This window comes from Exserohilum turcica (assembly GCF_000359705.1).
Source record: "Exserohilum turcica Et28A unplaced genomic scaffold SETTUscaffold_5, whole genome shotgun sequence".
Classification (NCBI taxonomy): Eukaryota; Fungi; Ascomycota; class Dothideomycetes; order Pleosporales; family Pleosporaceae; genus Exserohilum; species Exserohilum turcicum.
In genome coordinates this window covers 17603-30374 of record NW_007360266.1, presented here as the reverse complement: position 1 = coordinate 30374, position 12772 = coordinate 17603, and the positions used below count along the sequence as shown (strand labels likewise).

At 46.9% G+C, this 12772-nt stretch overlaps 3 protein-coding genes across 3 annotated transcripts; 2 read left to right on the top strand and 1 right to left on the bottom strand.

The window, feature by feature from the left end:
- Positions 1 to 1144: 1144 nt before the first annotated feature.
- On the bottom strand, positions 1145 to 2266 carry SETTUDRAFT_33391 (uncharacterized protein; the record flags this gene model as incomplete). The annotated part of the gene is made up of 1 exon (XM_008030581.1): positions 1145 to 2266. One exon carries the CDS (start codon positions 2264 to 2266, stop codon positions 1145 to 1147), a length of 1122 nt encoding a protein of 373 aa, XP_008028772.1.
- A 1114-nt stretch (positions 2267 to 3380) lies between these two features.
- SETTUDRAFT_21760 (uncharacterized protein) lies at positions 3381 to 4091 on the top strand (the record flags this gene model as incomplete). The annotated part of the gene is made up of 2 exons (XM_008030518.1): positions 3381 to 3614; positions 3645 to 4091. 2 exons carry the CDS (start codon positions 3381 to 3383, stop codon positions 4089 to 4091), a joined length of 681 nt encoding a protein of 226 aa, XP_008028709.1.
- Positions 4092 to 11736: 7645 nt separating this feature from the next.
- SETTUDRAFT_164557 (uncharacterized protein) lies at positions 11737 to 12258 on the top strand. The gene has a single exon (XM_008030709.1). It carries the CDS (start codon positions 11903 to 11905, stop codon positions 12086 to 12088), a length of 186 nt encoding a protein of 61 aa, XP_008028900.1. The 5' UTR covers positions 11737 to 11902; the 3' UTR covers positions 12089 to 12258.
- The last annotated feature ends 514 nt before the right edge of the window (positions 12259 to 12772 follow it).

The window sequence follows — 12772 nt, the reverse complement described above, 5'->3', positions numbered from 1 at the left end:
CCCCTGTCGACTCTGAGCCTCTGGGCCCTAGGCTCTCTTGTCTCTGTTCTAGCACTTGGGCTTCGATAGTATCGCTTTCTGGTGGCATTCTGTTGCTGGGGTTCTCTTATTACTAAGCAGAGTGGTCTGTGTGTTTTTGTTTGAGTGTGAGACGTGTCTTGACTATCTGCTCTTATAGCTTATAGCTCCACAGCGCGCACGCTGCACGTCTTAAAACTTGCTATAATTAGTTTCTTGTAAGGGATTTGTATATATTTAACGAAAATTACACCTATTCTAGAAAACTTGACGTTGGTGTGTAGATGTATCTAGTAAGCATAGAGCGTCAGTTAAGTTGTTGTTTTAAGCTTAACTAACGTTAGGCTTAGAGCTGGCATCACGGTGCTTGCTGAAGGAGATTCGGCCATGGGAGGGCGGACTGTCAAAAAAATCGAAGATCTCAAAGTGAATGTTATAGATCTTGTGAGCCTGTTATTCATATTCAGAGATTAGCAGTCTGCAAAGGATTCCGATTTCAATAGTGATTGAATAAGTAGTTAGTTGTTTTGTAGTTAGGTCCTGTTTTATTAAAGACAAGCGCAGTCTATAGTAGGTGAAGAAAGAAGTACCAGTTAGAATGTTAAAGATAGGTCTCACGCGCTCGAAGATCGGTTTTTTTAATCCAATATATCGACCATTTGTCCCATGACGAGGTACGTCCCGTGACCCGGGGATGGACGTTGGTTTATCTCACACGTTGCAATGTTGCTTCTTGTAATTGACTGCAGTCTGCCTTTATGTAAAGGGTGTTGGTCGCCTTCGCATCTCACTAATGTCACCCAACCGCACCTTTACATACCTTCAACCTCAACGCTTTGCGCCGTGAATTACGCTCCCAAGACATGCACGAAATTTCTGCGCTTACCTATCTATGCTGATCGCCCACACTGAGCATTTGTCAGAAGTCTTGTATGTATCTTACATACCGTGGAAGTCTAGAGACTGTGCAAATCTAGGTCGGTTTGATGTAATACGCATGAGTGTAAGCATGAGCGTAAGCAGAATGATTGGCATTGTTGTTTCTTATCGCTTACGTCTCTGTGTGATGAACAGATCAGGATCCGAAATATATGCTAGACTAGTTATTACAGTAGGAGTTCCTGCGCTAGGAAACATTTTCCCATCTTCCATCCTTGTATTCAACTTCGCCATTTACAACGGCTGCTACTAACCTAAAATCAACTACATATCCAGGTGTATTCGCCCTCTTAGACGTCCAAAAATGATTAATAAGGATATCTGAAGCGATTAGAACTTCATCTCTGCTTGAAAGACGTATTTCTGATGCTTCTTTTTCTGTATACACAGGTTTGAATGAATCAGGTACTCTGGAGGAAGGGGTTTCTTGGCCTAAGTTGCACAAGTCAAGGACAGAGAGCCGATTTAATTCCGTGACCCTCTGCAGCAGCTCTTTCCAAGTAAATTCGTCCAATTCGATATCGATCAGAGTTATCTTAGATAAGGTTTGGTTGTGCCTACTGATGAAGTCTAGAAAGGCATTTGGGGGCAAGTGCAAATCGTGAAGCTCGACCGTGTGAAGTGGTTTCCATGTAAGCTTAGGCCATACTGAGTCCAAGATGTTTCCTTCGAGATGAAAGACATCTAAGGCTGGGATAGAAAGAAGTAGGTCTGTGTCCCAGGGTAAGGTGCCAGAGTCGTCAGAGTCGTAAGTGATGAGTTTCAAAGATTTGGTCTTGGGAGCAAAATGTTCTTTCCATGACTGAGAACTTGGATTGAGAAGGGTCTCATGTGGCTGTTTAGTGTCGTACGCACGTATACGAAAGTCAAATCCTTTAACTTGGGGGCAGCTATGTTTTGTAAGGCCATCGAGCACAGCACGAAAAACGCAGCTGCAGATAGCTCTCCGCGACATGGCTCCTAGTTGATCATCATCTTCGCATCGATCTTTGTCTTCGGGGTATCCAACTGTTACGTTGTCCACTATCAGCTCCCGTAAATGGGGAAAGTGTGGGATTGTGCCAATAAGTTGTGAGCGCCACTTTTCGCAGCGTTCTGAGTTGTGTGGTAGGTTTCCATTTCGTTCGCCGCTAACCGTAAGTCGTTGCACGTAATTACTTCGTACATTGTTGTTGGCGATAGCCTGGAGACGCAGGATGCTCTTTTCGTCATGTGTGCATGTTTGGTCCAAATGGTGAGAGACAAGTCGTCCTTGTTTAACGTCGGCAAGTTCTTCTGGTAACTTTGGAGGTTCAATGATGTTGTCCATGATGGAGAGCGTGAATATGACAGTAAGTGATGATATTACGGCTGATGGGCAAGTACGCAACATTATAACTAAGTTCTGCGTTTGATCGGGATTGTCACAAATCGCCGCGGCTTCGCTGCACTTGAACAGAAGGGGCACCCTTGGCCAATCGGCAGTCTCTGGGTAAGAGAGTTGAGCCTCATAGGGGCACCATACGTATAAGCGGAACAATCTCGTGAGGCGTGTTCAGCGCTGATTGGCTGGCGGCGCCCCTTTGATATTGGAAGGGCACAATGGGGCACCCCAGTCCAATCACATTGATGGCTCCAGATCTGCTTGTAATGCGCGGCCGTATCCCTGCAGTGACGAACTCACTATCCCGTTCGTTAAAAACTAGATGATCGCATGTGATACTTTCTAGGCATAAACAGGTGGCTGAGCTGGTCCTGTACTCGCACCACAGTCCTGCCCTCATTGTTGGTTTCAGCCCAGCCATATGACACCAAACAGACCAGCGTCGGCTGTAGAATATTTAACAGCCACCGCCCACCATAGAATACTTAGTCATATCTGAATACACTCGTTCTTTTCTCACACTCATGCCGTGGTGATGGCTGGGAAGGCACCAGCACTTGCGCAGGGCTGAACGTGGCGAACTACCTGGCTCACTGGCTGTAGTATGCGATCGTACTGTTTTGCCATGTACCCTGGATTTAGGACCCCAGGTGTCTGATTTACCCATCTCAATACAAATTGAGAATGACTTGATACTGTACGTGCAGCTAATGGCTGATGGCTGAAACCGTGCTTGAACCAAGCCAAGTAGGCAACAGCCGAGGCTTGATACAGTACAAGGTCGAAAGTTTGTTTGCATGAGCATGGGCCTACCACACCACCCACTTCAGTATCCCAGACTAGCTATTATGTATCTGCTTCAACACTACACACCTCCATTAAAGCTAGACCTCTTGCACCAAAGGTTTTTGTGTGATTGTTGCTGATAATCGTAGATAAGGCATGGCAAGTGGTAGCATAAGGCGTCCCTCCTGGCGTGCGTAGATCATACCGTACCTTAGCAGACCACGGCGGAGTCGCTCGCAGTGCCCTCCATCATCGCGCTCATGGCCGGCCTTCGATGCAGGACAAGGCACAGAGCCAGCAGTACCTGACACCATGGGAACAGAGCGCCCTCGTCAAGTTCATCTTACACATGTCAGATCTCGGACGGCCCGTACGAATCAAGTACATCCCCTCGCTCGCCTTTGTCGCTACCCGCAGTCGACCCGTGACGGACAGACCCTCCAAGCCTCCAGGCAAGAACTGGGCAAAGGCCTTCGAGAAGCGCCACCCAGAGACGGCGGCGAGACGCGTCACAGCGCTAGACTAGAACTGCCATAAGAACAACATCGCCGATAAGATGACACACTGGTTCGAAGTGATCGGGGAGGTACTGCGCGATCCAGCCATCGTAGCGGGGAATGTCTACAATATGGACGAGACTGGGGTCATACTATCTATGCTTGGCTCCGTAAAGGTGCTCGTAGGTAAGGATGACAAACGAAGGTATAGAGGCGCGCGCGTGAAGCGAACGATGGTGGCTGCTATCGAGTGCATTAGCGCTGACGGTAGGTGCCTAAACCCGATGATCATTTGGCCGGCTACCACCCACCGAAGTAACTGGACTACCTTTCCTACTCCTGGATGGCATTATGCGTACAATGAGTCTGGATACACCGACTCCAACATCAGCTTGCAGTGGCTCAAGCGCGTGTTTGATCCCGAGACCAAGGAACGTGCTAATGGGAGACCGCGTGTACTAATCTTTGACGGCTTCGGGACGCATTAGACGCTTGAGATCTTAGAGTACTGTTTTGCAAACGGCATCATCTTGTGCCGTCTGCCCTCTCATACGTCTCACAAGCTTCAGCCTTGCGACGTTGCTGTATTTGGCCCGCTGAAGACGGCCTATCGCGAGCAGGTCGAACGGTTGGAGAGAAGCGGTGTTTACCATTGGCAAAGAGCATTTTACCTACCTATACAAGCCTGCGAGAGAGCAAGCACTCACAACAAAGAACATCAAGGCTAGTTTTGCTGCAAGTGGCTTGCTCCCACTCAATCCAGATAGAATGTTGAGGACTGTGTCCAAACCTCCAACCGAAGTGACTCGTATGGTAAATCCAAGAAGCATACTGTCAAGAAAATGTAGTGAAAAATCTCACCTGAAAGAAGGACGCCCATGTTCTTGACGAAACGAGCAAGCAGAACTTGCAGCGACACCTACTAAACCTCGCCAAAGCTACCCAGTTATCACTAACTAAGAATGCTCTCCAGAAAAACCACATTCGACTGTTGACGGCGGTGAATAACGAAGCTAAGCCTCGACGGTCAACTAGAGTCGACAAACTCGATCAGAGGTCTGGGCAGGTGTTGAGCTATGAGCATCTCCAAGACAAACGGTTGAAGCGAGTGGAAGACGCGGCGGCCAAAGAAGCTAAGGCTAAAGCTAGAGGGAAAAATGGCCAAAAGGGCAAGAATGCTGCACAGGATACAGCAGAAGCTACGGCCTCCACAGATACATTAAGGCGTGGCCGGAAGCGAAAGAGTACTGAGTCGGAAGCAGAGACTGGCCCATCGGTGCGAAAAGGCAAGGTGGCAAGAATGAGCGATATTCAGGCAGTGGAAGCCACGGAAATGCTAGAGACACCACCAGTTGCAAAATTGTATTGATTGTGACAGTGCTGATAACATTCGGTTATGATATTTAGGGATGTGTTCACTTACTACTAATGTGCCAGTGTCATCACTCCGTCTCTTTGGGTTAGACCGCTATCTGATGGTAGGACAGTCATAAAGTTAGATAGCCATAGGTCATCACGTTGTTTGCGCAAAGAAGCCATTTCAATTGGGTGTGACCAAGGGGGATATACATGAAAGAGCATTCATAATTGACTACAACCAATCAACTATAGGTAACTACGTAGCCCATCGTTCCATTCCCACACTTACCCATTTGCTTTGATAGCTTCTCACTTGAGCACCTGAGTGCCAGACCTTTTTACAAGTCATGAATGAACTTCCACCTGAGCTTATTGTATATATCTGGCGATGCCTATACTTTCGAAAAGACTACGCCAATTTTCGCCTCACCAGCAAGGAGATGAGACGCGAGTGCAGCATGGAAAGGAACCGAAAACATACCCTTTCCTCCTAATTTCTGGCGGAGGAGGCCTGGAAATTCGACCATGCAAACCAATCGATGTATGATCATGCGATAGAAAAGCCAAAGTCTACAATTATTCTTTTCGAAAGTATTCTTCCTCAGAGGCCTAGAGAAGCATCCGCTCTAGGTACAAAACTTGCTTTTGCACTGTTAGAAAACAATCAACAAAAGAACGCACTAGATATATTGGGGACCATCTGGCGGTATCGGACCAAGAGTGGCTATATCCACCGCGATGTCGTTGAACTAGCGCCACAGCTTGCAACGTTGCAACTTGAAGCGCTGTATGAGTAGAGCGGTCGCCTCCTGGATGCAATGGAGATATCAGAGGCTATCTGGCAAGATCGGACTCAGCTTAGCAAAATTCGCTCCAACGTAGTCATACTAGTGCTGCAACTTGCAGCCCTATACGAGCAGAGCGGGCGGCTCGCGGGTACAATGGAAATATTATGGGCATAAGCGTACATAGTCACCAGTTAATGAGCTTCTTAGTAAGTGATTTTGTAAAAAAAGTCCTAGTCTATGTAATTCGTACCGTCTGGCAAGAAATGATTTCATACTTTCGCAAACATGACGTTTTTAGCTGACTACTTTTATAAAGTAGGCTGTGTCATTGCGTAGCGTAATGAACGATTCGCAGGGACCAATAATCTCCCGCATAGACTCTAGGTCATCAAGAAAGTCTATAAGCTGTTTGATGAGAATACTTGTAAATGGTAAACTAGTTACACGCTACTCGTATTATGAGTGCAAGATCAGTCTTGTACTTGTACTAACTGCATTAGGAGGCTAGCTACTCAAAGCTGAGGTAAGTCGATTTATCAATTCGAAAGGATCCGGACGTGAAGCGTAGCTGAATAGTACTGTATACAGCTATAGTATGGGCATGGACTTTGGCATAATTAGAAGGTTCGATTGGGTGACTACGGCGTGCAGGCGTCCATCACGATGTAATTTTTGTTCCTCAACGTAGGGATGGACGTTACAGATATTTTCGCTCCTCTAAGCGATAGTTCGGAATAAAAATTACCTTAAAAGCGGTCATATCTGCAGTGGGATGGATTCTTGTCGCCCTTCCTCTGCCTTGTGTCAACCCATAGTGCAGCACCAGGCCTGTTGTTAATAGTGACCGCATGTTTGTCAGGCAATATGATCTTTTTCTGAACGTTTGTACATATACCCTCATACGCTTACAGCTTCCGGTTTCTATAAGCAGGCGACCTTTCATCCCACGCCAGGTCTCCCTCGCTTGGCGGTCATCTTGCTCAAGTAGTATTAGTTCCTGTCAGCAACGCCATGGGTCGATCTATTCTTACACATTCGACCGATTAATGTATGATATTTACGGAGTCTAAAACTTTCTGGACAAGCACATAGCAAATGGGTTCATGTCATGCGTGAGATGCAAACTGAGCCACATGTGCAAAGCGGAAGCTGCAAGTGAATGAGGAGTATACTGTCTGGCAAACTATAAAAAGATATTTTCAACTAGTTAAGTATAAGCTAAGCCCTTTAAAATGTACTGCCATCTTTTTAGTGCGTAGAATTCTTAACTTCTCACAGGTAGTTAATTAGTTACCTCTAGAAAAAAAATTATGTCAATCATATCATTATGACTAATAAGTCTTAACATACTGCATTTTTCCGAAGTCGTACATGCGACGTAGGGACGCTAAGGGCTCAAGGCTAGACACTTCAGGGTCTGTCTAAAACGAAGGACGAGTAAATCAACTCATGGACCACGACATGAAAACCAGGTCTACACTCAGCACAGCTGTAGCTGATGGCGATATTCATAAAATACAGCGCATAATCAATAGAGAGCGCATCGGCCCTGAAGCTGCAATAGACGGGCAATCACTAGTACACATAGCCTGTCTCTGGGGTCATAGCAAAGCAGTGGTTTTACTTCTCTCTAAAGGTTTCAGGGCCGATCTTACAGACCTCAACAACCGTACCGCGCTCCACGAAGCCGCTTCTCGTGGCCATGTCAAAACAATCAAGCGTCTTTTGGATAAAGGAGCAGCAATCAATGCGAGAGATGATCTCGGTTGGACTCCGCTTCATGAAGCAGCTGCCGGTGGCAAGAAAAAAGCAGTAAATCTGCTTGTTGAGAAGGGGGCAGATATGACCATAAAGAACTATCTTGGCTGTACCGCATTTCACGAGGCAGCTGCTAGCGGCAGTGTCGGCTCAGTTCGTTGCCTTCACAACAAAGGAATGTACGTTGACGCAACAGATCGAAGACGTCGTACTGCGCTCCACGACGCAGCTGCACGCGGTCACGCAAAAACCATCGCTTATCTTTTAGACAATGGGGCAGACGTTCATGCAAATGATGATCTTGGTCGGACTCCACTTCATATAGCAGCTGCTCACGGCAAAAGAAAGGCCATTGTCCTCCTCGTTGACAAAGGTGCTCATATAAATGCACAAAACAGCTTAGGCAATACCCCTGTCCACGAAGCCGCCAGTGAAGGACAGTTGGTATTCGCTGTGCTATCTAAGAAGGGGGCATGCATGGATGTAAAAAACGTGTCAGGTTTGACTCCACTCCATATAGCAGTAGCTCGCGGCGACGTAGATATCGTCAACTCTCTAGTCAATGAGGGCGTAAGCATCAACATAAAGGATAACAAAGGCCACGCGGCTCTTCAAGGCGCGGTCGCTTGCGGCGAAGTCAAAATTGTCGATTATCTTCTAAGCAAAGAAACAAGTATCAATGCAAGGCATAGCAAAGGCCGTACAGTGTTTCATGGGACAGTCTCCTGCAAAGTCAATGATGGTATGTATCGTTTCAGCAGCCAAAGAGCCAAGTTAGAAGACTCCAAAGAGCTGATAGAGCGTTTTTGCAAACTTCCAAAGGAGTTACAATTCATGGTTATAGAGCAATTTGGGCCGAAAGCAAGATTGCGCGATTTTCTGAGATATGAAAAGATCCTTAAGTGGAAGAAGAAATGCTCGGAACTAGCGGCTACAGACATGGTGGGAGTGGAGGAAGCATGGACACACTGGTTAAAGGCGCAAGCAGCGGGAACAACGCTTTGTCTGTTCTCTGGCAAGAAAAAACAAGCAAAGTTCTTGATAAAACACGTGAGAGGTTAGTTAGAGTGATCGGGATTTATCAAAATACTGATCTTAAGTTAGCTTTGCAGAGACTCACAACCTCCGTTGGTGTTGTGTTTCATAACGGACAAGTGCATGGGTACCTTGTGAAGGAGACTGGTAGTATAGCAGTATGCCACAAAGGCGCTCCGCTATCTTCTTGCCAATGCTTCATTAGTGTTGCTAAGTCCAAGAAAGACGTACCAAGGTCGTACCTGGTGGTACAGGCGTATGGTGCTTTGGGTCCTAAGAACCGGTTCGCTGCGGTCGGAGCGCTAACTACGGAAACCTTAAAAAGAACTTTTGGGCCCGCCCTTAAGTTGGTGCGCTTAAACAAGTGCGACCTGGTAGATAGGTTTGCGGCCATTAGGCTCGCACACGGGGGTTGGGTTTCAAAGTTCTGTCAATGTATCGGGAACATTGGCGGCGAGTCTACTTGTTTGCCCTGCCTTGAGTATCATCCTTCTGTTCAAGACTTTGCTCTTGTCACTCAGCCTTCTGACCTTTTTTGCAACCGTGTTCCACCATTCATTACAGGAGCCACATATGCCGTGGATAGTGTTACTCATGTTCGTGCGGATCGTATGCCAATCTTTAAATACGAGACTTGAGATTGCGTTAAATAGTTAGTTGCGTACGCGTAGGAGAAGTTGCAGTCAAAATGAGAACAAGAACCGTGGCCGCTAGGCGTCTTCATATTTCCAAAGAATTTTAGGCTGCCGAAAAAGGCTGTTATCAATGATGCTTAAAAGTCTTCGTAGTAAATACTTACCGTACGGCTCTATGGAAAGGATAAACCACTTTTAGCTGTCTCGAGCATTTCATATGTCCAAGGTCACTAAGTTGACCCAATAAGATGGTTTGGCTGAAGGCGCCGCATTGCTGTATCTCATGAAGCTGGCCTACTAGCTCGCAGCTGACTGAGCCACACCTGCAATATACACCAACAGTGAACCGTAATGTCGCTGGTCGTGCAAGAATCCCTTATAGGAGAAATCAAGGTAGAAGGTGAACCGTAGCCTCAAGATCGCTGTACTTGGATTTCTTATGCCCCCTTCGGCTCGAAATCTTGGCGAAGTCAAGACCAATATGTGAACTCGATGATGAGCATCATATGCGCTGAACCTGATGATCGATAGTACAGGGTAAGCCCAAGGCGTTTTTTATGGCGCTCGGCATTTCAACGCCACCACATACTAACTCTTGTGCCGCCCGTATCATGATTACTACTCTTTTAGGTCTATTGCCGAAATTGCGGCATTTCGTATCACGCGTCTTGGTACACAGCTGAAGGCACCGCATAACGGACTCGCTCATTTGTGAGGTATGATTGGTGCCACAACTTGATCCTCCAATATCGCAATCGAGTCAGCCTCACCGTATGCCGGAATCACTACACTTTCAAGATGAGAGCCGGTAGAGGGCGCTATATAAGGAAGTTCAGTCCGAGGGCATTACTGGGCCTTGCGCAGCACGACACATATATAAACTCCTGTCTGCACTCTTCGGTCAGATCAAAAACAACTACAAACTCAGTCTTCACTTCTTCACGGAACTAACATGACACCTTCCTTACTAGAAGCTCAACGCGTCTCTCATGGTATCCATCACCATGTAGCAAAAATCCTTGCTGAGCAGAATGAGCCAATGAAACACAGCATTTCGCCAGAATTCTTGCTGGTTTTGTGCTCTTGCGGGCTAGCTGTGGCCCACTGGGTTTTCCGTCACGTATGGAGAGAGGCTGAAAATTCGGTATTTGACAGCAGCAGACTGTAGGTTTTACAAAGTCACTCCTTCTTTAAAGCTGACCAATCGCAGCATATGGCCCTTTACAGAATGCATACCTCCTGCCGCATTATCCCTTTCCGTCTGGTTCCCATCACCGGTGCTGTTTTTGATCAACAAAACGTCACAATACTGCTCAATTATCGCGGTTTTAAAGATATTCGGTTGGTGTGAGGGGGAGGGGATTTTCTGGATTGCTCAACAGATCTTCAAAGCGGAGGGATTCTACAACATGACGTTCATATTGTTACAAATAACAGCGGAAAGAACTCACTCCGTGGAAAAAGACGAGGGATCAGAAGACCACGTGAAGATCCTGGGGGGGCGATGATCACGTGTCCGGTACCCCGCCAAGAATAGGCCTCCGGGAAGCTAGTAGGGCGGTGGAAGGCCATGATCCTCCCAATCCCCTCTTCACTGGGAGTGAACAGGAAAAGAAGTATGGGTACAAATAATGCATGGATTTAAAAAATATCACACTCGTTGTCGTCAACCCGCTGGATTGCACTTTCTTACGGGCTTTGTTTCTGATGTAACATTCATATGCGCCGCCTGTTTATCCTTCATGTCAATGACAGCCCCCACCTGCTTTTGTTCGAAGAGGCTACAGTTATCTAGTAGGTGAGATATTCAAGGTGGCCCCGAGTTTGAGGGGTCCTTTGTTTCATCGTCTGCATCGTTCTATTTGTTCAAATCAAGGCCATCAGATAGTGGCTAGTCAATCAACTGGCAGTGCTGCTGCCAGAGTTTCCTTGATTCCAGCAACTGTTTGCAATTTCAGAAATTCCCGGATTTTGTTCAAAATACACAACAATTGCTTTGTGTATGGTCTCCGCTTCTATGAACAACGTGGCCCAGCTATGAAGCTGTCGGAGCAAAAGATAATCATCTAAAGCTCCTGCCAAACAGCCAAGTAGATATACTCCAACAGAAGCTAATTAACCCCAGCTTGTGCTAGGGGAACCCTTGCTTAGCTTCAAGTAAGAAAACATGCAAGAAAGGTAATACCGTAAGATTGTGTTTTTAGAAATCCCCCAAAGTAGCGGAATCTTCGGACGGATCACCAAACAAACCGCCTTTTGGAGTAAGGATGGATGTAGCAGCCAGCAACAAGTAAGAGAAATGAACGGTCCAAGAATCCACTGGTCGTTTGGTCAGAGAAACGGGAATGCTGACCCTTCCAAGAACCCTGGCGTGGGCGTTATTCTATTGGGCACTATCCTCTTTCTGCCTTGCATACCTTGCTTGCCTTATCGACGCTTGTTTCAGCCTGACGATATCTCGGACAGTAGGGACACGTAGATGGTCAGGTAAGGCGTCTTGGCTCGTATGCAAAGGCCTGGAGCTGAGTAACTTTGCGATAGTAGGTGAGACCTTTTGTGGCGTAGTTACTTCAAGTAAGCTAATTAGACAGCAGTCATCTTGCAACTGCACCTCGAACGCCTAATCTTTCCAATGCTTCGACCTGTCACTGTGGGCATTGCCTTGCACGTCATCCTCGTAGTCGATCCAGCATCCCTTTTGAACAGGCCACAGCCATCAAGCCAATGACGGCACTCGATAAACAGGCAATATCTGTACCTTATGTACAAGGGGCGGCCACTTATAGTCCGCAGTTGATTCCCATTCAGCAAACACCTCAAGCCGCACAAGTCAGCGTTTCAGCACCTCCGAGTATGGTACTGTTGAAATGCAAGAAGACGATCGCCTGTCTACACTGTATGGAGCAGTGATATATACCACTTCAACACTCCCCCGTGATCAATACAGGGAGGTTAACTGACGTAATTAGCTTGCTAGCTCTCAGCCCCTAGCTCTCGGCAACTCTCTTGAGCACAATTCAAAATTAAGGGAATACAGTTGCAGGCGCGGCTCGAACGTACCACGTTCGGCTGCTGCGTCGCTGCTCTGCCCCACTGCGCTATCCAGGCTTATAATCTGTTGGATAATGAATTCATTGGCTAAACTATAATGGGCCAGAGGCAAGTATATACTATATCAAAAACTCAGGTGGCTGGTCCCCAGCCACCAGACTTTCTGCCACCTTCAACAGGTACTCCGTACAACCCGCTCCATCTGAGTGAAGGGTCCGTATTCAGAACCTGCTCTAACCACTTGCCGAGGATCGGTTTTCACCGCCGATCTGGGCCTTCTGTGATGCAAAGTCACTGTTCTCCAGCGAGGTCTCGACCTACTGTGACTTGGTTTCCAAGATCCTGACCGCCTAGCTCCACGAACGACAAGTCATTGCTGCATTGCGTCACTCAATATAATGGGGGCAAAAAGCACTATAATCATGATCGTCTAGGGGATAAAGTGGTCTTTCACACACCAACTTTTAAGCAGAAATCTTTCATCAAAACTCGTCAATTTTCTATCAGATATAGGGGTAACACGTCGCGAGAAACCGATTTACG

Coding starts and splice junctions, on each gene's coding strand:
- SETTUDRAFT_164557 (XM_008030709.1), top strand. CDS start 11,903: ATGACGGCACTCGATAAACAGGCAATATCTGTACCTTATGTACAAGGG.